Genomic DNA, 25,856 nt, shown 5'->3' on the forward strand with positions numbered 1-25,856 from the left:
AAAGACATGTTCCCAGGTACCCATCCTATTAGAAATCCCACATTTTAGACCACTTGCTCTGAAACAGACGGGCAACTAAGTGACTTTTAAAACAGAGCTGGGCCCTCCGTTACGACTGCCCTCACTCAGAGAAGGGGAAAGCAGAGCCTGGCAGGAGCTCCCCAAGACTGACCGGCAGTGTGAGAGCGTGAAAGGCACAGGTTCTGGTCCCAGCCTGGCCCAGAACTGTCCCTTCAGGCCACTCTCGCAGACTTTCTGCCCCTTAGATGAACCTGTGCCGTGAGCTCTAAGTGGCGGGTGTGCTGCCGAGACAGGGCTGAGAGCAGCGACAGCAGCCAGGCTGCGGGACGACCCTGGCGCCCACGGGGGATGGCATGGGCAGCCGAGACCTTTCCAGACAACTCGGCCTTCTGGTAACACGTAAATACATCCACATACTAGCAAGCGAAGGCATACGGTAGTGATATGATGTGGAATCTCCCTTCTTGCCGCTTTTTCTTTCTTCCCCATCTGGAACCAGGTGAAATGCAAGGTCCGTAAAGGGACACTGAAGGATGAAAAGTGGGGCACTTCACAGACTGGTGAGGGCTAACGACATTACGGCTTTTTGTTCTGAGCCGCTCAGAGTTCAGTGCTTCAGTGGGACTCAATGTGCGTCTAAGGATCTCGAGGCGAGCTCATCAGAGCAGCGACTCTCTAGTGGCCTGTGGGGCTTCCTACCCTCAGAGGCACTCAGGTCCACACCCAGGCACTGGCCCAGCAGTGAGGACGCCACGGATCCCAGCTTGTCTTATCATCTCACAAGACAAAGTACAAAAGCGACTCATGAAAAATGGCAAGTGCAATTTAGAGAAGAGGCATAAAGCACACAGAAATTCAAAGAAGGGAGAAACGATTTCTGGTGTGGGTGGGGGAGAGCATCGAAGGACGTGGGGGCCGGGGGGGGGGGGGGGACACGACTGAGCCAGCCGAAAGGAGGCCAGATGGGAGGAGGGCGCCGCTCCCCTCCTCTCCGGAGCGCCTCCGACGGCCTTCTTAGTAAGGTGCTCCTGGAAAGAGGCCAGGCACTGCTGCAGCAAGTCATGGCTGAGAAACGGGCAGAGTGCCACGCTGTTTTCGTGAACAGGTTACCGTCCTAAGTGTTATTTCTTGTGCATTCGATTTAATCCCAAATGTCTTCTCAGGAACAAATGGTATCATGACTCCCATTAATAAAAGCAGTAACCTCATCTGGTAAACTCACCCACAAAATTCATGTAACTTCGGGAATGCGAATTTGGTAAGAAGCAAGGTACATCTGTACGTCTATAGAAGTTATTCTGTTGCATTGGGATTGTGGGTTGATTTTCACTTGTACCATGAAGATAAATTTTAAGAGAATTCTATACAGATGTAATTTACTTTACATGTAAAACCTAAGTTTCAATAAACTAATCAAAGTTTCAGAGGCAGTTAGGTGGGCAAATCTAAGAGCAAAGGACCCTGTGAAGAGTAAGAAGCCGCTTCCTTTTTCAGCTGATGATTGAAAGTTATATATTAGGCTTTGCTTTAAGCACAGCACAGGTACACCTAAGACAACACATAAACACCTCATATCCTGATTTATTTTTAAAAATGCCTTTGCATAAGAAGCCTACTGTCTAGTTCAAATTTATAAATATCAAATTCATTTGAAGTTGCTATGTAAAAATCGTAAGAATGCTGGGTTTAAAGACGGTTAAGCTGAATTCCTAATAATTTCACCCTTTCAATGCCTGAAATCAGGCTGTTTTTGAAAGTCTGACCAAACCTTTTATCAAATACCAAGGCACACCGACACATACCTCTTCCAGCTGTCCTGAAGAAACCGGATTATCTTCGTAAGCAGGGAACTGACAACCTGCCTTGCAACTGCAAAAATGATTAAGTTCTTCCTCACATTGTGCCATCATTTTACAATTTGCTTCTGAGCTTTCCAAGTCGATCTCCAGAGATTCATTCATGCTACACTCCAAACACTGACTCTGCTTTCCCACTGGCAGAATCCCAGCTGACTCCTCCTGGGAATCCAGTGATGTCTGAGCACTCTTTTCCATTCCAGATTTTTTTAACCTGGGAAGGAATTTTCCAGACTCCAGCTCTGATTTTCCATAGTAATGGCCTTCCTTCTCTGCATCTTCTTCCAGTGGTTTGAGGTCTGCCTGTGGATCTTCAAAGGCGTCAACTTGAGAAGGAATGGGAATATTTGCTTCGTCTTTTTCAGATTCAAATTCCGACTCGCTTCCTCCCCCCGGGGACAGTTCAGATGCAGAAATTGGGCGAAAGTGAGTCCTAGGAGAGATGCGAATAGCCCTGTACTGTGTTCTGTCAACGCCACATATCCTGGGGTGGAAAACTTCACTGTCTGAGTCAGAGCAGAGGATTGATTTCGGTTTAAAACTAGGACTGAAAGATGCAATCCCTTCGGGTTCGAACGAACACTCCACGTGAAGGACTTGTGAAAATGGATTGCTTAGGTCAAAGGATGAAAACGAATATTCAAGTCCAGGGTCTTCGACTTGAAAGTTACCACAAGCTCCTAGTAAGTCTTCATGGAAGATAAAAGAAAACCCCTTATTCAACCCATTTTCCCCGCCCTTCGGCTGATCGTTCTGTTCGAATGACACGAAGGGTTTCCATAACTGCCTGTGACCTGGAGCAAAACTGTTCCCCGGGGTCATAAAGACATCTGTACCAGCTATGGTCACGACATCGGAAGCTGCGCACTGCAACAAACTTCCTTTTGTGTGACTGGGTGGTACCACTGCCCACTCCCCGTCGCTACTAAAGGTTTTGAGCTCTCCGTAAACGCCTCCAAGAATGAATGAGTTCTCCTTATCTTGGGCCACATCCCAAGGTTTAGAGGGCGTAGTATAATCCCCACCATCCACCTTGGACAGCTCGCCAGAAACAAAAGCTCTTTTCTCCAGGTTCTCCTTCTGTCCCTCCCACAGATGGTACTCGGATCTCTGCACGGCCTTATGAGGCTCCTGGAGGGGCTCCACTTTAGCTTCAGCATCCAAACAGCAGCAGTAGTTATTTACATCTGTTGGAAATAACTCATCATCAATTCTTTCTATTTCTACCATAGCTACAGAATCTCTATCTGCCATCTTTGTCCAAATGTCTTTAATAACCCCTGAGCTGTAGCCATCTCCAAGAGGACTGCTTTCACGACACGCCTGCGTAGTTTCAAAGGCTTTGTGTTCTGTCTTTTGTTCTAGCTGAATACCACAGACAGATTCTAGTTTAGATTTTTTTTGGAAAACTAAGGTCGGGATTTCTCCTAAAGTTCTACTGTTCTGCTGACAAGTCTCGTCTTGCAAAAAGTCTAGAAGTTCTTCATCTACATAATTGGACGAGACTCTAGGAACTACGTAATTAATATCTTCTGCATTAAACTGCGTGGATTCTTCAAACTGAATGTTTAAGGTCTCATTGTCTGAACGGGTCTCTTCCGAATGGGACCAGGGACTACAAGTTCTTGTTGAAAGATTAGAACAGTGTTCGTTTTCTTCAAAGGCACTATTTTTGGTCCATATTAGCAATCTAGACTGTGTTTTCCCAAGCATGTTAGCACTAGAATCTGTATTTTCATTTCCCAAGTTGAGTGTTTCAAAAGAAAATGGTAAAACAGAATTACTGCATTGCACTTCAAACACTGAAAAACAAGAGTTTATACCAGATCCTTCATTAATATCTGAAAAGAGCTCCTGATTGCCAGCAAGCAAATGCGGGTGGAGCGCTGTGCTGTCTAAGGTCGGGGAGAGCCTAACTGGAGAATCTCCTCCGACACTCTCTCCGTCGGCATCGCCAGAGCTGGATGAGCAGCACTCCCAAAACTGAGCCAGGCTGCCGAGGTCTTGCAGGAACAAGCCCTCGGCACCCACAGAGCTGGTAGAATCCGTCCATATTGCACGTTCCCCTTGCAACTCCATTCCATCTAACACTATGCAACATTCTGCCTCAAAATCTGCTTTCTCTTTGCTTTTTTGTCGAATCATGTTCAAAATCCGACTTTCTCCTTGCATTGTTTCTGAGGCACCAGGATCCAACATGGATTGATCAATATCCACTTCATAGAAGTGTGTTAATTCCGAGAGATGAATATCATCCAGGTATCCGCTGTCCTCCGGAAGAGAACAGAATGAGGTCCCCGTGAGGTCAATGTCCTCATTGATAACTGCAGGCATTTCTACAAAATGACCATCAATGAAAGTACCTGCTGCGAGGTATGTTTTATGAATATTATTGTTGCTGATGCAAAGACCATGCACTGACTCCGACAATTCTTCCACTGCCTCTGAGGCCAGATCACTCGTGTCTTGTCTGTTTCGGTATGTGGTCTCCAGTTTGCTTTTTCTGCTCAAAGGAACGAAATACTCGGCGATGGGTTCCGTGTACCACAGCGGCTCCTCTTTATACTCGCGGTCGTTCCTGCTCTCCGCGGGCAGGTCCCTGGCTTCCGCGCTGCCGGGCTCCTTCCTCCCCAGCTCCTTCAGCGGGCGCTTGCCCCGCTTGCACAGCTGTTTGATGGACCCGCCGCCACCAGCGTGCACGCTTCTGTCCGCCTTGTCGCCATGCTTCAAGGAGAGCCTGCTGTGCCCACTCCGTCCCTTTTTGTTTCGGATTTCTCGTGTCTTGTGTCTTACTTTCACACACTTCATGGACGATTTTGCCTCTCCCTGATTCCCGCTGGAACTCGAGCCTGCCTCACTAGAGCCGGAAGACCAGGAGCGAGGGCGCAGCTTCCCTTCGGGCTTCTGTCGGATCTGCTTTTTGTACAGAGCCGGCTTGTCTTCGCCTGGGCCGTTTCTCACCCTGTTCTCCTTCTCGTTCGGCCCCTTGCTCTGGGTCTTCTCGTGCACGCTGCTGGGGATTTCGCTGCTTCTCTCCTTGGTGGCCTCGCCTTCGCTGGGGCAGTCCTTGGGGGAGGACGTGTCTGTGCTGGCTGGTGGGGCTGTGGACGACGAGGAGGAGCTGGAGTAGGAACAGACCGCAGACTTGTTCCACACGGTCATGATCTCCTGCAGGCAGACGGGTTTCTCCGAAAGCGGCGGGAACGCCTCATAGTACCTGAAGCAAAGAGAATCCAAAAGTGGGCACTCAGATGGCATCGGACACAACAGAACCTCGCCAGCTGGAGAAGTGGGACATTTCATTTCAATACGATGCTTCTATCACCCGTGAATCACTCACTTTAAGAAAATTAATATAATAGTAGAGGAGTTCCCGACCCGGCGCAGTGGAAACAAACCCGACGAGGAACCATGAAGTTGCGTGATTGATCCCTGGCCTCGCTCAGTGGGTTAAGGATCCTGAGCTGCTGTAAGCTGTGGTGTGGGTTGCAGATGCGGCTCAGATCTGGCGTTGCTGTGCTGTGGTGTAGGCTGGCGGCAACAGCTCCTATTGGACCCCTAGCCTGGGAACCTCCATATGTCATGAGTACAGCCCTGAAAAGCAAAAAAAAAAAACAAAAACAAAAAAAACAACAAACCAAAACAACAACAAAAAACCAAACATACGCTTTATATTTAGCTCTATGGATCAAGCACCTCTGTGCTCAACACTGAGAGAAGCACTATAAGAATATTTACAAAACATGCAAGATGACAACTTTTTTTTTTTTTGGTCTTTCTACCTTTTCTAGGGCCACTCCCGTGGCATATGCACGTTCCCAGGCTAGGGGTCGAATGGGAGCTGTAGTTGCCGGCCTACACCACAGCCACAGCCACGTGGGATCTGAGCCGCGTCTGCAACCTACACCACAGCTCACGGCAACGCCGGATCCTTAAACCAATGAGCAAGGCCAGGGATTGAACCCGAAACCTCATGGTTCCTAGTCGCATTCGTTAACCACTGTGCCACGACGGGAACTCCGCATGATGACAACTTCTACCTTTAAAGTTTGGATTTTAACTAAGTCACGAACAACAAATATAATATAGTGGAAAGTGTAATATTTTGATAAGAAATTTCTGAATTTGAACCTCAGCTCACTAGGTTTGGGACTTTAAGCTAATCCTATCATGTCTCAGTTCATTTCCTCATGACTCACCTCTCTAGGCTGTTCTGAGCATGGAAACAGACAGAGGTGAAAAGCCGGACAGCATGAACTCTGAAGCCACACTCTCTGAGTCTGAGTCCTGACCACCGCTTAGGAGCTGGGTGGCCTTAGGCGTGGTCCTTAACCTCTCTGTGGCCCATGAAATGGGGCAATAATCCTATCTACCGCACAGAGGGCTGAGGAATAAAGGAACTAACATGTGAAATGAGTCAGAAGGGCAAGCTCAGCGATTGCTGTCGTCGTATCTGTTCTCAGGAGGCTCACACAAGGCCTTGTGTTAAGCAGGCCCTAGAAATGGCAGGGATCATGGAATTCGAGTGTTGAGAAAAGAGGATGCGGGGGAGGCTTAGAACAATCAGAGAAAAGGCACTCCAGCTGAGCCTCCAGGGTCCAGAAAAATGTCGCAGTTTGGTGAGTACTAACTGGGAGGCCTGGGAACCTGTGCGAGGACACGACGACGTTGGGCCTCGTAAGACCAGCAACTGCTGGAAACGCAGGGCGGAGACGCCAGGGAGGTGGTTGCAGAGAGCGTGGAGACGGGAAAGGAGGGCTTTTAGCTTGCTGGGAAACCGGTACCACTGATGATGTCAGAGCAAGGCTGACATCAGAGTTGGGGGGCTGCCAAGGTGGGGACCGTCATTGTAACGGCGCGTCAAGGTCACCCATGAAGCGCTAAAAGGCTTACACTTGACCCTCTTTTGTCTATACTGGGAACTCCGTAAGCAATTTTTAAAGTTCTAGGAGTCCCGTTAAAAGCGTAAGAAGAAAACAGGTGAAATTAGTTTCAGTAACATATTTTACCTAACCATTATCATTTTACATGTAATCAATACTGAACATATTAATGTAACGTTTTACTTTTTTTTCAACCACATCCACAGCATGAAAGTTCCCAGGCCAGGGATCGAATCTGAGCCACAGATGGGACCTAAGGCACAGCTACAGCAACACCAGACCCTGGACCCTCTCTGCCACAGCAGGAAGCCCTACATTCTTTTTTATCTGAAGTCTTTGAACTCTGGTGAAGACGACACATACAACCACAGCTCAGTCTGAAACGGCCCCACCCGGCTGGCTGTGGCTACCATGCGAGGCAGCACACCCAGCATAACCAACTGCATGTTATTTTTTCCTTCAAGAACTTCCTAGGAGTCCTGACAATTCAAATAAAATGTATAATAGGGAAATCTGCTTACAGGCAACCACTTTTAATATTAACCACTGACAAAAGACAGAAAAGCCTCTTTAGGAAACAAGTCTGACAAGGTCCACGACTTGCCCACATTCCCCCCCGTCAGGGGTGGGAAGCTGGCGTCCAGGGACACGTGTCATTTCTCACAACTGTCTCAGGGCACTGCGGTGGAGCCCGAAGCTCGTGTGTGAATGGAGAGTACATCATAATCTCGTTTCACTCATTCGCTTCACAAACACTGATTCAATATGCGTGCAAAGGATAAAACCGTCTTACTAATAACCGCTGAATTCTCCGTGTCGAGCACACACAAACTGTTCGGTACATGTTTCCCGGGTTATAAGGTATCAAACTAAACAGGAGATGACACACGACACCTGCAAACCACGTAGCAGTCGTTCAGTCTGCTTTCAGCAAACACCCCCATGCTTGCTGAATACGCGCTTACATACATTTCCACTTGATCCTTTGCTGCAGGGGACAGTTCTGCCTCTGGAGAGGGAGACCCCTCGAACTTTTTGTGAATCTTCTCCTCTGTGATGAAACAAGAATTCAGGAAGATGTGTCATATCTAGTTAATAAATGCTCATGTTTTCAAAAGCTTCTCAAATAAATGTAATCAGAAGTTACACAGGCTTTTGTGGCGTCATTAAAAAGAACTACATACCACTTCGACCTTTTAATAACAATCTATTTCTTGAGTGCGCCCGAGGGACTTCTCTGGCTAAACCACATTAACCCTGGGCGGAGGGCGGAGGGCGGGCTCCGGAGGCTCGGGGTCAAGAGGCCGCAACCCCCGCGTGCGTATTAATCGCACCAGAGGAGAGAACACCTGCTCAGATTTCCCAAGCATTTTCTCACACGACCCTGCACGCACGGGCGTCACGGTGCCCCGTCGGGACTGACACGAAGCTGTGAGGAAGGTTCTCTCACGAGCTCTGTCGCTCCTTCCGTGAGCGAGGGCTGTGCGTCCACTAAAACAGGAGCGAGGCGGCCCCCGAGGCTGCCCTTGGATCAGGAACCAACCAACTGTGCCTTGAAAAGGAAGGCTCGGGGCCTGGTGGGCAGCAAAACGGCTACGAAGCGGACAAGGACAACAGCCCGCAACACTCAGAGGGCTGCGGAAAGAGGGGCAAAGAAGCCGGAGGGGTTCGCAAATGAAAACAAATGCCTCGAGGAGCTTGTCAAGTCTGTCTACCCAAAAACGTCAAGAGTCAAGGCAAAAGTTCCTTCCAAACCCAAAACAATTAGTGGACGCTTTGGGGGGCCTTGAGGTCACCCAGCAAACATGAGTGGGGTGGGGGAGGAGGAGGACGGTAAAGAGGAGGGTGCTGCAGTGTGAGGGCGAGCGGAAAGCAACGTCCAGGAGGGCACCTGCGGGTGGAGGCACCCCCGAGGGCAAGGCTCCACCTGTGCAGGATGAACGACGGCCGACCCAGGAGCCACTCGCAGGCAGCTGAAGCGACCCTGGCCTGGTGGTACTTGGAATACAAAGGCCTGGCCCTTCTCTTCCCATCCCTTCTAAGATCCCCCCAGGCCAACTCCTAGCAGACCCCAACCTCCCAGCAGGGAGCCCCCGGGAGGAGCCGCTGGGAAGAGGGAGGTGTGCACTCACCTTGCTTGCTCTGGAGGTCTTTCAGCCGGGAGCAAAGCTCCTCCACCAAAGTCTCAATACCCGAGCTCTGGGCGAGAAGAGAAATACACATCAGTTTACTGCCAAAGTACAAAAAGTCAGGTATTTGTATAATTTCGTTTTCATACAAAAGTGTTGTGTCTTCCATGTTTCAAAAGAATTACATCATCAATATTTACATGAATTCAAGAGTCTCAAAACTATAGGTTTGTGGATCCAGTTTGGTAAATGTGTCTTATTCATCAAGTATATTCACTGGTACTTACTTATAAGATGTGAGAATATTAACGCAGCGCCCAGCATGGCGTCTGTCTTCCGGGAATACAGCATCGTGCTCACGGGGGCAGCCTAGGACCTAAGTGCCACCTTAAGGCTAAAAGTGTCACTACCAAACCCTATTCAATACCTACATGAGCAAATTTAAAACTGCAAAACCTCATCATGGTCCTTGGGAGCTCACGGAACAAAGAAAAAAGGAGATTACATTTCCTCTCTCCTAAAGCAAATGCTCATGACTGGAACAAAAAGAGCAGGTAGGAAACATATGCCATTGCTGGGAGCAAACGGGAACGCTTTCAGGTCGTGAACGGGGTGTTAGCCTCTGTAGAGAACTGGGGTAAAATTTAAGGAGACGGCACGGAGGTCCAAGACTGGGAGGAGAAGAATAAGAGGCGAACTCAAGAAAAAGGAATGCTGCAAACAGGCTTAGGCAAATCTTTCCGTATGTATATTTTTAAACTTTTAACATTCTCTGCTTCTGTACTTACAGGAGAAAAGAATAATCTTGCACAAGGTACAAGAAAGAGTTCGCATTTTCTAGGAACTTCATATTTATTCAGTGGCCAAAAGTCCTATTTAAATTGGCACTGGGTGTCTCCTGGTGGGCACGACCCGAAAGGATACAAAGGACTCTGCTCGCCTGACACCCTCACAGGGCCTTGAGGGGCTAAAAATAGAACCTCACCCCACTCGCTTCACTCAAAATGACTCAGCACAAGTACTGCGGACACCGTAGACAAGAAATCGTACATTACACAGTTTAGCAGCAAGAAACCGATTACAAAGGAAAAGGCCACCTGTAAACATTGATAGTTACACTCTATCCACATCGTATCACAGCTTTTAAGAGGAGACAGGACAGAAAAGGAAAGGGAAATGGGCCAGAAGAGAGCTGTCCTTCCCTTAAAAACACTGTTACCAACCATGGCAGACACCGGTCATAAACGCGGCTGACCACACAATTCCATCAGAAAGACTCTGCTTACCATCGTGTCCAAGGTGTGACGGGTATGGCCGTTTTATTCCACTTCCTCCAGACCATGAACCTAACACCAGGATCAGCTGACACGCGGCTGCACGCTGTTCTGTACAGCAAGCCTGTGTCACTGTGTTTCTAAAGCCGGGGCCAGTCTCCAGTGCCGAACGCCCAGCCCCTGGGGATCGCTTCTTCGACTGCGTTCGATACTCAGAAACGGCGGGCAGTTCCTATTCTCCACAGAACGATCATTGCAACCGAGTCACCAGATATGGCTGCTTATGCTTGGTCTTGGAAATTACTTCCACGCAACTGCAGAATTTAGTTGTTCTGGAGAGCAACGCAGCTAAGAAGTATACACACCTGCTCTCACACATAAATGGAGAAGAAACAACACGCTTACTCCTTCACCTGCACACAGAGCAAGCTCTACCCACCAAGCCTGTCTCCCTTTACTGCCTCCTGCAGCATCCTACTTGAGAAACAAAAAGGACTGTTAAAAGCACCCTGGACCTCGTCACCTCCTGGCAGGGATCTGGAAATGCTGATTTGGTGCTCTTAATGAGAAATTGTATTCACTTTCCCAATTATGATATAAACTACTGTTATTTTATTTTTTATCTTTTTAGGGCTGCACCCACGGAATATGGAGTTTCCCAAGCTAGGGGTCAAAATCAGAGCTGCAGCTGCCGGACTACACCACGGCCACAGCCACACAGGATCCGAGCTGTGTCTTCGACCTACACCACAGTTCACGGCAACGCCGGATCCTTAACCCACTGAGCGAGGCCAGGTATTGTACCCGAGTCCTTATGGATGCTAGTCAGGTTCTTTAACCACTGAGCTGTGATGGGAACTCTCCTGCGGCATATGGAGGTTTTTAGCCTAGGGGTCTAATCAGAACTGTGCCTGCTGGCCTATGCCAGAGCTACAGCAACGCCAGATCTGAGCCGAATCTGCAACCTAAGCCACAGCTCACGGCAACACCGGATCCTTAATCCACTGAGCAAGGCCAGGGATTGAACCCTCAACCTCATGGTTCCTAGTTGGATTCGTTAACCACTGTGCCACGAAGGGAACTCCCCCCATTGCTTTTTAAATGCCCTGAATTTTTGCTCTACTTTGGGTGGTGTGGTTGGAAGAACAAGAAAGATAACTAACCTGACCCCAATAACACAGAGGGCTCTGGGATGTGCCTGGAGTGCATGGTGCTGGCACTGCCACCTCCCTCTCTGGAGGCTACGCGGTGGCGTTAAATACCCTTTGGTGATGAGGGAGACAGAGCCTAGGTCAAACGTAGCAGCTGTGTCCCTCTGCTTCTGGGAAAGCCTTTTGATTTGCTCCGACAAACTTCCATCACTTCCCATCCCACAGCATTTCCAGTGCTGCTCCCTCCTCCCTGAGCCTCCCATCCCCCCACTGATGGCCTTGATCATTAGCAGACTTCTTCTGCCCCATGATCTCTCCTCTCCACAGTCAAAGGGCCCTGCAGCTACAGCAATCAGCTCGAAGCTCACTCTTTGATGGAGAACTCCTTTGGACTTGATATTCCCTAAAAGCTGGACAGGCACTCCCACACCAATGCATGGTCCAGGGGCACTCCCTGGCCTGTTCCATTCGGGGGCAGAAGGGTGCAGTCAAAAAGATCTGGGTTGAACTTCATCACAGGTTAGCCGTGTGACCACCCATAAATCACTTACGACTGAGGCCTTGCTTTCCACCCAGGAAAATGGTGAGAATACCACCGACACTCCCTAATAGCTGGGGTTTGGACTTCTTGTCTTGGTCCTCTAATTTTTTTTTCTCTATTTACCATGTCTTTATTTTTTGATTCTACTTCCTGGTAGACTTTCTCAGCTTTCTTTTCTTTTCTTTTTTTTTTTTGGTCTTTTTGCCTTTTCTAGGGCTGCTCCTGCGGCAAATGGAGGTTCCCAGGCTAGGGGTCCAATCGGAGATATTGCTGCCAGCCTAGGCCAGAGCCACAGCAACGCCAGATCCAAGCCACGTCTGCGACCTACACCACAGCTCACGGCAACGCCGGATCCTTAACCCACTGAGCGAGGCCAGGGATCGAACCCAAAACCTCATGGTTCCTGGTCAGATTTGTTTCCGCTGCGCCATGAAGGGAACTCCTCAACTTGAATTTTCAAGTCCTTCAACTTTCCCAGTTTATCGTAGCATCTTGCTGACTCAGGCAGGCCATATTTTTTAATACATGCAAGAAAAATGTCCTATTTCTAACTTTGATTTGGAGGCGGTAGTTTCTTTTCCTGACAGAAATCCACATTCCTCCTGGGACAACTAAACCAGGGAGATCCAGGCCCAGGGCTCAGACGGCTCTGGGCTGAAGATCTGGATATATTCTTCGCCACACCACCCTTACATCAATAAGAACAGTCAAGTTCCTCAGAGCAGAACTTAGAGCGGTTAACTCTTAAGGAGGCCACTAATGGGTACACGAGAAAAGCTTATACTGGTTAGGTCCATAGCTTTCATCAGATACTCAAGTCTATGATGCTAAAATGGTGAGAAAAAACACCTGGCTTTACTGCAGCAGCCTGACGCCTGAGTACAGACTTGAGAAAAAGCACTGCACCTGTGCACAAGGAGAGGCGCACGAGGACCTCTCCTGCTGGTTCTTTATAACCATCCCAACTGGGAAACAGGAGTTCCTGTCATGACTCAGCTGAAATCAATCTGACTAGCATCCATGAGGACACAGGTTTGATCCCTGACCTCGCTCAGTGGATCAAGGATCTGGTGTTGCCATGAGCTGTGGTGTAGGTTGCAGATGCAGCTTGGACCTGGTGTTGCTGTGGCTGTGGTGTAGGCTGCAGATGCAGCTTGGACCTGGTGTTGCTGTGGCTGTGGTGTAGGCTGGCAGCTGCAGCTCTGATTCAACCCCTCGCCTAGGAGCCTCCATATGCCATGGGTGCGGCCCTAAAAAGACAAACAAACAAAAAAACTGGGAAACAACTGAAAGGTCCATTACCAGGAGAGTAAAAAGCTTTATAGTGGTACTGTGGACAACTATTTAGCAGTGTAAGAGGATACTATTGATACAGAAAAGCCTTTAAAAATACTTGGCCTGGAGTTCCCGTCGTGGCGCAGTGGATAACAAATCCGACTAGGAACCATGAGGTTGCGGGTTCGGTCCCTGCCCTTGCTCAGTGGGTTAACGATCCGGCGTTGCCGTGAGCTGTGGTGTAGGTTGCAGAGGCGGCTCGGATCCCGCGTTGCTGTGGCTCTGGCGTAGGCCGGTGGCTGCAGCTCCGATTCGACCCCTAGCCTGTGAACCTCCATATGCCGCGGGAGCGGCCCAAGAAATAACAACAACAACAACAAAAAGACAAAAAAAACCCAAAAAACAAAAAACTTGGCCTGACACCAATCATATAAAGCCAGCATACAAAGCCTCCACACACCCGTGTATCCCCTGGACCAAGACTCAGGAAAAGCATAAAGCCACGCAGGGAAGAGAGAGGCACCAGCTTCAGAGAAGTGTGACCTCGAGACAGACGGAGAGGGGCGTCATCAGGAAAGGGCACCTGGTGGCTTGAGCTGTTTTCATGATGAGGGGCTTCTCAAGCCCCAAGCGCAGGTGCTCCCGCTCCGGCCTCTCCGCCTTGGCGGTGTCGCCCTCGCGCCTCGCCCCCAGTCTGTCCCGGGGCACCCCACCCCACGGGCGCCTCGCTTTACGCCCCTTTGCTCCCCTCACCCTCGATCTTTCCAGCAGACCCTCCCATTTGTTTCCTTTTTCATAGCCTCACTTTCGGCACTTGACAGTTCAGGAGATTTCCTATTAAACCCAAGTGTCTACTGTTTTTACCAAGAGAGAGGACTTGGCACCACCAGGACCATTGGCGAGGGCAGAGACGGACCTGCGCTTCCTCCAGCCCCCCTACTCCCTGAGCTTCCCCCTCGCCCCCGGAGACACATGGGGAGGCTCTGGCCAAACAAGTGGTCTTTCTTTCAAGCTCCTCCCCTGAGCACCCAGCCCGGCAACCCCAGACCCGCACAGCCAACCGCGTTTTCAAAATCTCCACTGAGCACTCACAGGCACCTCACATCCAAATCGTAATTCGCACACACCCATCCACAAACTCGAGTTCCTTCCCGAATTTCCTTTTTCTCGGTAAATGAAAATTCCACTCTTGCAGCTGCTCGGCCCCCAAGCCTTGGCCACCTTCCTTGACTCCGTGCTTTTCTGCCACCCCATCCAATCCCATGCGCTCCACCTTCAAACTCTACGGAGCCGAACCAGGTCTCATCCCCATGGGCCTCCGGGGCTACTGTGACAGCGCTCACCCCGCAGTCAGTCGGGCTCTGCCCTCCATCGGCCCACAGCACCCTCCAGTCTCAAGGCAGCAGCCAGAGCACCCTGCCAGCATTTAAGTCAAGCTACATCAATACCCCTCTGTTCCAAACTCTCCAACTCCTCAGAGGAAAAACCAACGTCCTCATAAGCCTGCAGGCTTCCTCGAATGCCCCGGCTTCAGCTTCAGCCATGCCCCAAGAGCTAAGGCCTAAGCTTCCTCAGCAGCGCTGGCTGTGACACAGCCATCAGAGCCTCCTCAGCCTTAACAACCACTGGCTTCCTGGGGGTCTGGCCTATAGCGGGAGCACAGTACCTCTGAGGAGGTACACAGGACACCTGGACAGCTACTGCATACATTTAAGTGCTCAATAAATATTACCTATCATGCTCTAATTATCACCCAGAACGAATTAGGCTGAAACATTAGCATGCAAAGAAACAACATATATAGTCAAAATTAACTTTGAAAGTAAACTGCCATAAACTACTCTACATGGTTTTTGTATATATAACCCTGAAGAGGATATAAACAATACACATGTGGAGTTCCCGTCGTGGCGCAGTGGTTAACGAATCCGACTAGGAACCATGAGGTTTCAGGTTCGATCCCTGACCTCGCTCAGTGGGTTAAGGATCCGGTGTTGCCGTGAGCTGTGGTGTAGGTCGCAGACATGGCTCAGATCCTGTGTTGCTGTGGCTCTGGTGTAGGCTGGTGGCTACAGCTCCAATTTGACCCCTAGCCTGGGAACCTCCATATGTTGCAGGAGTGGCCCAAGAAATGACCCCAAAAAAAAAAATTAAAAAAAAGATAAACAATACACATGCAAAATACTAAAACGAACTATGTACTTTTACTGGCAAAAATAATTTTATTGGTAAACTTAGCTGAATGTGAGAGCATAAGCAATTGTAATAAGACTCCACTGCACCTAGGACATAAATCCTCTGTAAGGCTCTTCAACCACAGATGGAATCAAGTTACCTGGAGCAAAGAGCAGCACTCTGACTTTCAAAACTAACTTAAATGAAATAAGTTATCATTGTACCCAAACTTTACCCATTCCCCAAAAAAGGCCTTGTTGAGTTTCTAAGATTCTAACCATTCCCAAAATGGAGATGAAATATTAGCTTTGATTCAGTTTTAAGTAGCTCAATGAAAAGAAAACAGAAATATAACATTATGAAAAACAAAGAAGTTCCTGCTACGGCACAGTGAGATAAGGATCTGGCGCTGCCACAGCTATGCCACAGGTTGTAGCTGTGGCTCGGATTTGATCCCTGGCCCAGGAACTTCTCGAGTAGGGTCGTTAAAAAGAAAAAAAATCAGGACAAAACAAAACAAAAAACTATATGAAAAGCTCTAACTTTGAGAGTAGAGAAAACAGAACCAAGTAAACCCAAGGAATCAAAAAACAATAGCTGGCCCAGTTTAACTTTCCGCTTGCTCTTTTTAGGGGAAAGGGAGGTTGATATTTAACAGTATCCGGCATGTGCCACGTCCACTGAGAACATCATGGACCTACAGAGTGACGCCCACCCGGAGCGGGTGAGAGGGCCCGCCACCGTGCAGGGCACCACTCTGCTTTGCGGGCCCCACTGCTATCCGCACCCCAAGCAAATGTGAAAAGTTACAGGAATGAGCACCCAGAGAGCCGCATGTTCTCTACACGTGTAAACGAAGAGCATCAGCTGGGACATACCAGACGACAAAGCCCATCCAAGGTCACAGTCCCCCAGAGAAATAATGAGCTACACACAGACCTTTCCAGGTGCTGCCAAATTAGAGTCAATGTAGAACATTAAGTTTTGACACAACTGAGTTTTCCACATGGTTTTGGTGACATTTCTCAGATAAAATACTGAGCTGGGCAGGTGAGAGTAACATGCACACAACATGGCGTAAGGATCAAGTGGAGGCCGAGCGTCACACCACAGGGGTGTGCAAGCGGAGTCAGGAGGGCCCGCCACCCTACTCAAACCACAGCACAACGACACGCCTGGTGCCTGAGGCTGCTTTAGAAAAAGCTAACAGCGGGAGTTCCTGTCGAGGCTCAGCGGTTAACAACCCAACCAGGATCCATGAGGACTCGAGTTTGATCCCTGGCCTCACTCAGTAGGTTAAGGACCTGGCCTTGCCATGAGCTGTGGTGTAGGTCACAGACGTGGGTTGGATCCCGCATTGCTGTGGCTGTGGCGTAGGCCGGCAGCTGTAGCTCCAATTGGACCCCTGGCCTGGGAACCTCCACATGCCATTGGTGTGGCCCTAAAAAGCAAAAAAAAAAAAGGAAAGAAAAGAAAAAGCTAACACTGCAGCTGTAACAGTGACACGTGCACACAACAAAACCGCAAGGAAAGAACACATTCCACACGTAAGGCAGGACATCGCCCTCATCTACCGAATACAGTGGCAGCATCGCTTATGTTACCGTCTTGTGATTATGTCATTAATATTTCCACTAATTAGACTCTCAACTTGTTAGGAGCTTTTGATCCTGATCCTTTCCTAATGACTGCACAGAGCTGCGCCAAGAAGGGCTCTAAGTTGGCGTCAGAACTGAGTGGGAGAGCAAAGCACAGAAGGCCAACGTCAACCTTCAGGATCAGGGGACGAACAGCACCCCACACGCAAACAGTACCCCACTGTTTGCAAAAACAAGATAAAATACAACCTTGCATTATAATTTCCTGGGTAGGGCCCTCTTTGCTCCTTTCTTTTCACTGAAGCCACCAGATTCTAGAAACAAAAACCAGGGGACACAAAATCGCCTACAGTTCATAAATGGCCAGTGATCCCTTTCTGTTGTTGCAGGCCATGATTAAAGAGGGTTCTTTTCAATGTCTTTCCACTGGCTCTCCAAGAGCCAGGCAAACAGCCTAGGGCCCGTGCTGAGACACGCACAGCAGCACAGCTCTGGGGCTTGAGGACTTCCTATGTCCTTTTCATCCAGTCCCCAGGCACTCAGCTGAGCTCCTGCTGCGTCTTGGGCACATTCACTTCCTCGGCCAAGTTTAATGTGATAAGACTAAAAAATACTCATTATTAGGAAAAAGCAATGCAGTCATTTTTATCAAGTAAAAAGGAAAGAGAAAGGTAGGACAAAGGTGCTTCACTAGGTCTGAAAATAAAGATCCTGGGAGTTCCCGTCCTGGCGCAGTGGATAACAAATCCGACTAGGAACCATGAGGTTGCGGGTTCGGTCCCTGCCCTTGCTCAGTGGGTTAACGATCCGGCGTTGCCGTGAGCTGTGGTGTAGGTTGCAGAGGCGGCTCGGATCCCGCGTTGCTGTGGCTCTGGCGTAGGCCGGTGGCTCCAGCTCCGATTCAACCCCTAGCCTGGGAACCTCCATATGCCGTGGGAGCGGCCCAAGAAATAGCAACAACAACAACAACAACAAAAAGACAAAAATAAATAAATAAATAAATAAATAAATAAAGATCCTGCCTTTGCCAGCAGGCAAAGGAAAGCAGGCTTCTCCAAAGCAGCCGCCTGAAGAATCAAGGATCTCCGCAAGCCCCCTCCCCCTGCACGGCCTCCACCTGACACCAGGGTCTTGTCGGCACACTGCGCTCCGCCAGGCCGGAGCACACGCACGCCGCCCGGGCTGCAGGAGGAGCGGGGTCCTTCCCGGCACCTCAGCAAGGGGCCTCTGCGCCCCACTCTCCCACAGCTGGCGTCAGCGGTCCTGGGTGTGCACTCCACTTCACCTTGAGAGTCGCTGCTCAGCAACCTTGGTCCAAAGCAGAAATAAGATCCTTTCCCAGATTTAAACTCCCTACTCAAATTTTCCTCCCAACCATGACTCAGCAGCAGCTTCTTTGGACTTTGCTCAAAGAAGTTACCTAAACTAACCTCTCACTTTTGAAAACCGTCTGCATTTTAAATTTCCTAAAAGCTCCAAATTCCTCTACCTTACCCTCTTCAGTGCCACAGAGAAAACACCTTTTGGGTAACTGTCCAACCACCCACTTTTCTGAGTACTGCCTGCTGAAGCAGTGGACCTCCAGGCAGCCCTGTCCCCTCGCCAGGAGTGGACACCTGGCCCAAGCCGAGCCAATCAGATTCTCCTTCTAAATGAAGGGCATTGGGGTACCAGACTTTAGCGGTCATGCTGGGCCGGGGCTAGAATGATCATTTTTTCACTGCGTGTGCTGAGGCAGAGAAAGCCAGACTTCAGGAAGAGCAGGAATGACCCAGAAGCACAGGGAGAAACAAATGAGAGACTGGGTCCTTAGAGAACATGCCTGTGGCTGCCAATCATTTAGGTCCCAGTTTCAGCAGCTCTCAAGGCTGCTGTGTTTTCAGCACTGGGTTTTGTGAGGTATTACTGTATCCTTTATGTATATTTCCATTTTTTCTTACACTAGGTTAATCATGTTCCTACTCTTTGTTTTTTAAAAAAAAGACACCCAAGTTACTTTCAAATTCCTATACCACAGTCTAAGAGGCAACTGCTTCAAGAAATCAGAAGTTAAAAAAACTACGGGGGCAGGGGAAGAGTGGGAAGAGTAAAAAGAAGGACAGGATGAAAGGGGAGACTCTTTGGAAACAGGTTCCACTCAATTCAAGAGAAACTCAGTACCTTCCACACGGGTACCTTAGCACTCGCTCTGCTCAGCACGAGGTGATGCGAAGATGAGGTGAGCACAGTCCTGGCCCCCAAGGAGCACAGTCGCGAAGGGAAGCGAGAAATGCACAACTGCACTCAGGGAGTTGAGGCCTGGCCAAGGCACCAGGGCACCGGGCTCCCCAGACAGCTCTGAGCAGGATCGGGCACACGGCTGGGCAGCACCGAACGAGCTTTGAAAGGCATGCGTGGAAGGGGTGGGCCGACAAGGCCAACTTCTGCAGACTATCAAACGGAGCGAAGGCAGCCACCCTAACATCAGCCCCTTAAGACAACTCGGTTTAGGAAGGAAGTTTCCGGAGGCCAGACCCTCTCCAGGTCACTTGGAAGAATCGTCTCCGTTTAACCTTGTGTTACTAAAGCACTCGAAGCACACTCTCCTTTAAACTGCATGGTAAAAGCAAAATGACGTTCTGAGTCGCATGACCTCAGAGACTTTATTTATAGTGAGTAATAAAGAAAAATTCATAGTGTTACTTTAGGTGATTACCTTCTAAAACTACCTTGTTACTTCAGGATGCTGAAGGACAGGAGAATCCTTTCATACCAAGTGTCAAAAGTTCAATAACACAAGCTTATAATATTTCCTTAAAAAACAAAAAATCATGACTCAAGCAAATACAGTGTTCTCAAATGTTAGAACCACTATCCCACCTCTAGGAATGTATCCAAAAGAGATAATATAGACCATGGAAAAAGCCACCCATGAAAGTATTCTAGATAGCATAACAAAAAATGAAGAGCAAGTGAAATACCCAGTAATAAAGAGAATACGAGACGTCTGTTTGGAGTATTATTTGATGAAATGTAACAACCACTAAAAAGAATAAATATAATGTAATAACAAAATGAAATATGTATTAAATGGGGAATACAGATATACATAATTTCATGTATCCTCTAATTATAATAGTATGCAGAAAGAATATATTATGTAAACTCAATATATACAGACAAATGCCACGAAGTAAAAAGTGATAATACAACGGTGGTAAGATCATGAGTCGTTTGTTTTTCTAAGTTTTTTCGTCGAGATGTGATATTGTAAACTTTTAAAAAGCACCTCCTTTTTTCCTCTGCTAAGTATTAGAAATCAAATGTAAACTTACTTCATCAGAAGCAGATCGAAGACACTGCACAGCAGCCTGTTTTTTCATTTCTTCTAGAGTCAGATCTGAGCACTTTCTCTTACTCTTTCCCCACTTCTTACATGCTCCTTTTTCCCAGCCCAGGAAGATGTCATTCTCCTGCAAGAAGATGGAACCAGTTTCAGTGACCAACACTACACCACAGCTGCAAACTCACTATTTACCGCGTACTCCGACCCTCGTCCCTACCAAATACTCATTCACCAAACGGTACATGCTATTCGATTAAGAGGCCACCGACCACGTCCGTCACAGCATTTCAGGATAATCCACTGGTTTGACATCGACTGTTGAATTATTATTAGATTATGATTTGTGATCTCAATGAGTCTGACCAGTTTACGTTTATGATAAATGCTAATAAACGCATTTATATGTAAATCCAAGTGGTATCACTGAAGTTTCAGTATACTTCTAAACTGTACAGCTGCACGTCCTCTCTGCCATACTTCCCACCCATCAGTCATGAATGCCCATGTCACTACCAGATTTTAGCATTTAACAGCTGAATGGTTCACTCCCATTTGTACATCCTGCAGTCTAAAAACAACACATAAAATATTTTGTTTGTATTTTAAGCTCATTTTCCCCTTGACTATAAAAACTGAGGAAAATGTGAAAAGCAGGAAGAAAGCAAAGCATCCACAATCCAACCACCCAGCGAAAAGGAGAACAGTTTGGTCTATTTCATTTGGTCTTTCACATGCGCTGTGAAAAAACACATGGTTGAACTCACACTATTTGCACCATTTTGGACCTAACCTAGTACAAGACATTACCCCACGTCACCACGCATCCTTTGGCTGCGCACGGTTCCAAGATATAGGTTTACTCTACTTCCCCAGACTGGGTCTTGAGTGTTTTTAATTGTTTTACAACTTCACTTTGCCTTTTGAAAAGCCTTTCATTTGGTTAACTATGGTTAAAACCAGTGGACAGGAGTTCCCGTCGTGGAGCAGTGGTTAATGAATCTGACTAGGAACCATGAGGTTGCAGGGTCGATCCCTGGCCTCGCTCAGTGGGTTAAGGATCCGGCGTTGCTGTGAGCTGTGGTGTAGGTCGCAGATGCGGCTCAGATCCCGCGTTGCTGTGGCTGTGGTGTAGGCCGGCAGCTACAGCTCGATTGGACCCCTAGCCTGGGAACTCCATATGCCACGAGTGTGGCTCTAGAAAAAGGCAAACACACACACACACACACAAAATTAAAACCAGTGGACAGACAAGGGGGAAAAAAAAAAGAATAGAAAGACAAAGGAAAAATTAAGAAAATTACTTAAAGGACTATGTGGCCTATAGTGGGTCCTCTGGAAATAGATATGAATAAATGAATAAGATGGGATAAAGAAGCAAAAGCACAATAATCATTCTGAAAACCTTTTAGGATCAAGTCATATACCATCAACTGTGTAACAATTTTTACTCCGATCAAATACATAAAAACCACTTTCCTGCTACCACGTAAGGGCGGGAGGACCTCTCCCTCACACTGGTCATAACTAACACACTCCTTACTTAATTTCCTGGGCACATGTGCAGACGTCATGAACCTGCAGAACATACTTTCTGGCTGAGTGGTGTCAACTCCGTTTTCCAAGGGGAAATGTGCTCAATGGTCCACTGAGAACCATCGGCACATTTCCACTTCTCTAACGGATTTGGCCGGACGGCACCCGAACCTGGCACTTCCTATCAATGACAAGTCTTGTCCTTTCACAGGAACAGGAACACAACCCTATCAATGGGGAGTCCACACTTCGGAAGGCAGAGAAAAACGCGGTAATTTCCCTCTATCGATCAGGGCACACAAACTAAAGAAGACAGGGAACCTCCGTGTGACTCCTGAAGACAGGACTTCCTTCTGTTTGCGCCGCGGAGCCTGGCTGCGTCTGCCTGCGAGCGTCATGAACCTGTCTCTCTACCGCAGCTCTACTGCAGCTCAGCAGAGGCCCGGATAAAGTGTCACCATACAGACAGCAGTGCTCTCACATTTCCGACGCGCTCAGTCCCTCGGGAGGGCAGTCTGACGATACATAACAAACATCCTACACAGGCAGGTGTCCTGATGATCAGTAAGTCCACATCTGGGCCTCTACCCTAAGGAGAAAGTCCCATGTGTGCGCAGGTTTCGCTGCGGCAAAGCTGACCGGACCGCTCTCGCCAGCAGCAAACCTGCAGAGACGCTCCGAATGTCGAGGAAGAGCAGGTCAACTGAGCTGTAACTCCCCCGCGCAGTAGGCTGTCCAGCCATTAAAGAGACTATGAAGTACACTTACTGACACGGAAACCTGTTCACCATACAAGTGTGCGTTTATGTGAAAAGTAGTTTACGCAACAGTACGACCTTATTTTTGGTTAAAACACACATACGCACCTATTAACGTGCATGAAAATGTCTGAGAGAAATGTACTAAGAAGCCACCAGAGGACCTTGTCTCTTGGAGAGCAGGCACAGGGATACTGTCATTTTTCTTGCATAACTAGGTCAGAGTCCTTTAACAGTCAAAGGTTTTTGTTTGTTTTTTTAATGGAAAGCTTATGACGAATAGAGAAATGAGAAGAGTCCCTGCAGCTCTTCCTCTGGAACAGGCGTCTGGCGCCCTCTCCGGGTACCTCGAGCATCCCTGTGTTTAAACAGGGACACAGACTCACGCATCCAGCAACCAATTAAGTGTCTTCTTTGTGGCACTAGAATGACACAACACAGCCCCTGCCAGCCAGAGGTGCACAGTGCAGTGGGGAATAAAGACCTGTAAACTGACAACTGTGGCACGGTCACTGCGATTATAAAAGCCTGCAGAAAGCATTTCGGAAACACAAAAAAGGCACATTCTTTTCCTGACCTGGTTGGTCGGCAAAAGTTTCCTACAGAAGGAAGGGTCACTGAAGTGGAGTCTCTCTCTTTTTTTTAACAGCTGCACCTGTGGCATATGGAGGTTCCTGGACCAGGGACTGAATCTGAGCTGCAGCCGCAGCTTATGCCACAGCTGCAGCAATGCAGGATCCTTTCACTCGCGGCCCCGGGCCAGGGATCGAACCTGTGCCTCAACAGCGACCTGGGCCACTGCAGTGGGATTCTTAGCCCACTGCGCCACAGCAGGAACTCCTGAAGTGGAGTCTTAAGGAGTGAAAAGAACCTTGGGCTAGGGTGAGGAAGGAATACTAGGTGGAAGAAGCAATGTGCAGAAGTAAGAACAGCAAACTTTGCCCATAAGGGCCAGGTAGTAAATACATTAACTTGTCCTCCGCAGGCCACGAGGACAAGCTAAGGATATAAAGTAGGTATGTGTACGAGAGAGAATACGTTTTCACAATTACTTGTTGCTAGAATCCAAAATACAATTCAAAAAATTTTTTCTCTGCATGGTCGCACCTGCAGTATATGGAAGTTCCCAGGCTAGGGGTCGAATTGGAGCTGCAGCTGCCAGCCTATGCCACAGCCACAGCCACACTGGATCCAAGAAGCATCTGTGACCTAAGTCACAGCTTGTGGCAAAGCTGGATCCTTAATCCAAATGAGGCCAGGGACTGAACCCACATCCTCACAGACACTATGTTGGGTTCTTAACCTGAGTCACTACGGGAGCTCCCTAATTCAACATTTAATACTGGTCTGCTGATCTAATGAGAAGAATGGAATACTTTTGGGGGGTGAGATAGATTTGTTTAACTGGGATTCAAAGTTAGTGCTATCATCAAAATCAATTACAAATGACCATTTTTTAGATAACAGCTTTACTGACATACCAGAGAACTTATTTTCTAAATACACAATGCAGTGGTTTTTAGTATAATTCACAGGGTTACGCAACAACCGCCACTGCCTAAGTTGAAAACACCGTCCATCACCCCGAAAAGCAGCCCTGTGCCCATCAGCAGGTACTTCTCCTTCCTCTCCCACGTCACCGGTCACCGCGCATCGGTGGGCTCTAGGGAGTCCCCTGGGCTGTGGCTACACCACTCCACTGCAATCACACTGGAGGTGTGGGAGCGCTCACACTGCTCAACATCCTCACCTGCATGTTACTGTCTGTCGGTGCGGTTTTGGTTTTGTTTTGTCTTCTCTCACGCCCGCGGCATGTGGAAGTTCCAGGGCTAGGGATCGAGCCCGTGCCACAGCAGCGGCCCGAGCCACAGGAGTGATAACGCTAGATCCTTAACCTGCTGTGCCACCAAAGGAACTCCTTGTCTGCTTTCATTTTAGCCATCCTAGTGAGGATGAAGTGGTATCTCCTCATGATTTGATCTCCCTGATGAGTAATGAAGTTGAGCATCTTTTCACACGCTTATTGGCCATCTGAGTATCTTCTTTGGACAAATGCCTACTCAAATCTTTTTCCCAGGAGTTCCCGTTGTGGCGAAGCGGTAACAAATCTGACTGGTATCATGAGGATGCGGGTTTGATTCCTGGCCTCAATCAGTGGGTTGGGGATCTGGCATTGCCGTGAGCTGTGGTGTAGGTCGCAGACGCGGCTCGGATCTGTCTGTGGCTGTGGCTGTGGCTGTGGTGCAGGCCGGCAGCTGTAGCTCTGACCCAACCCCTAGCCTGGGAACCTCCATGTGCCGCAGGAAGAAAAGAATGACACCACATTATAAATTTTGCAGGTAAGTGCTATCTTGCCTTATGATTTTAGAGTGACTTCATTAAGAAAAACCATCAAAGATATAGCAAAAGCTATACAAACTATGGCATAGCAGACACACGTGTCTGCATTCTGCTCTTTCCACTTACTTTGAGAGCTCCATTGTTCTATTTTCTTCTGGCTTCATGCCCTTGAGAATGTGTTGTGACTTACTTGTTAACCATTAGAATTGAACCAATAATCAGATTCTAAAAGAACATAGTATAAAGAAAAGCTCAAGATGTTTCTATTTTACTTGTTATATTTTTAGTCTTCCGTGCTGTGCTAATTAAAAGTCCACTTAGACATAAATATATAATATTAAGCATGTGCCAAATATTTACTCAGTAAATCAGGCACGACTTTCCAAAGTCATAATCTTACAATTATCAAGTATCAGAAGATATGGCTAAAGAACTTCGAAGCCTGACAATCGATTATCAGGTACTTTTCCAGACGTTACTGTGATTGACTTTCTCTTGCTTTTCCATCAAAAAGGAAATTGGGAACTGGAGGAAGAAAAGGACACAACATCCTGAAATACAGCTGGGATCAGTGACATCCGCTGTGCGCGGCTCGGCATCCGCCCCCTGCCTCCCACAGCTTCCCGTTAAGAGCATCCTGAAAAACCAAAGCCACCAGGCGTCTGAATGGAGCTCACAGCACCCCCACCTTGGAGCCCCAACTGGCTTACCTCGCATCAGAAGATTTCATCTGATCAGCCACAGGGATCACTGAGAGAGGGGCATGTGACCAATTAGAAAGGAGCCCCCCACAAAAGATTTCTGCTGGGAGTGTAAGGAACACATCCTCTGGGTGCTGGCACTCGCCCTCTACCCACCAGGGAGTGGCTGCAAAACCAAGCTGACTGTGGGAGACGGGCCGAGAGGCAGAGCAGAGGCCCCAAGGACACGGTGAAGCTCGGAACTGAACAGGGCAGGGCCCGTCCTAGTGAGACTTTTGGGTATACGAGAAAATTTT

The 25,856-nt window shown here is 48.3% G+C and overlaps 1 protein-coding gene across 5 annotated transcripts in view; it reads right to left on the bottom strand.

The window, feature by feature from the left end:
• KIAA0232 (KIAA0232 ortholog) overlaps positions 1–25,856 on the bottom strand; it is an 88,695-nt gene that overhangs the window by 13,924 nt on the left and 48,915 nt on the right. For 3 of the 5 annotated variants that reach the window (XM_047799447.1, XM_047799448.1, XM_047799449.1), the window contains exons 4-7: positions 20,218–20,355; positions 8,893–8,959; positions 7,730–7,811; positions 1,824–5,094 (exon numbers count right to left, since the gene is read on the bottom strand). In XM_047799447.1, coding sequence (XP_047655403.1) covers positions 1,824–5,094; positions 7,730–7,811; positions 8,893–8,959; positions 20,218–20,355 — 3,558 coding nt within the window. Of the gene's footprint in view, positions 1–1,823; positions 5,095–7,729; positions 7,812–8,892; positions 8,960–10,175; positions 10,488–20,217; positions 20,356–25,856 lie in introns of those variants that run through there. The other 2 variants (XM_047799450.1, XM_047799451.1) reach the window with 2 other exon arrangements.

This window comes from Phacochoerus africanus, chromosome 10, assembly GCF_016906955.1.
Source record: "Phacochoerus africanus isolate WHEZ1 chromosome 10, ROS_Pafr_v1, whole genome shotgun sequence".
Classification (NCBI taxonomy): Eukaryota; Metazoa; Chordata; class Mammalia; order Artiodactyla; family Suidae; genus Phacochoerus; species Phacochoerus africanus.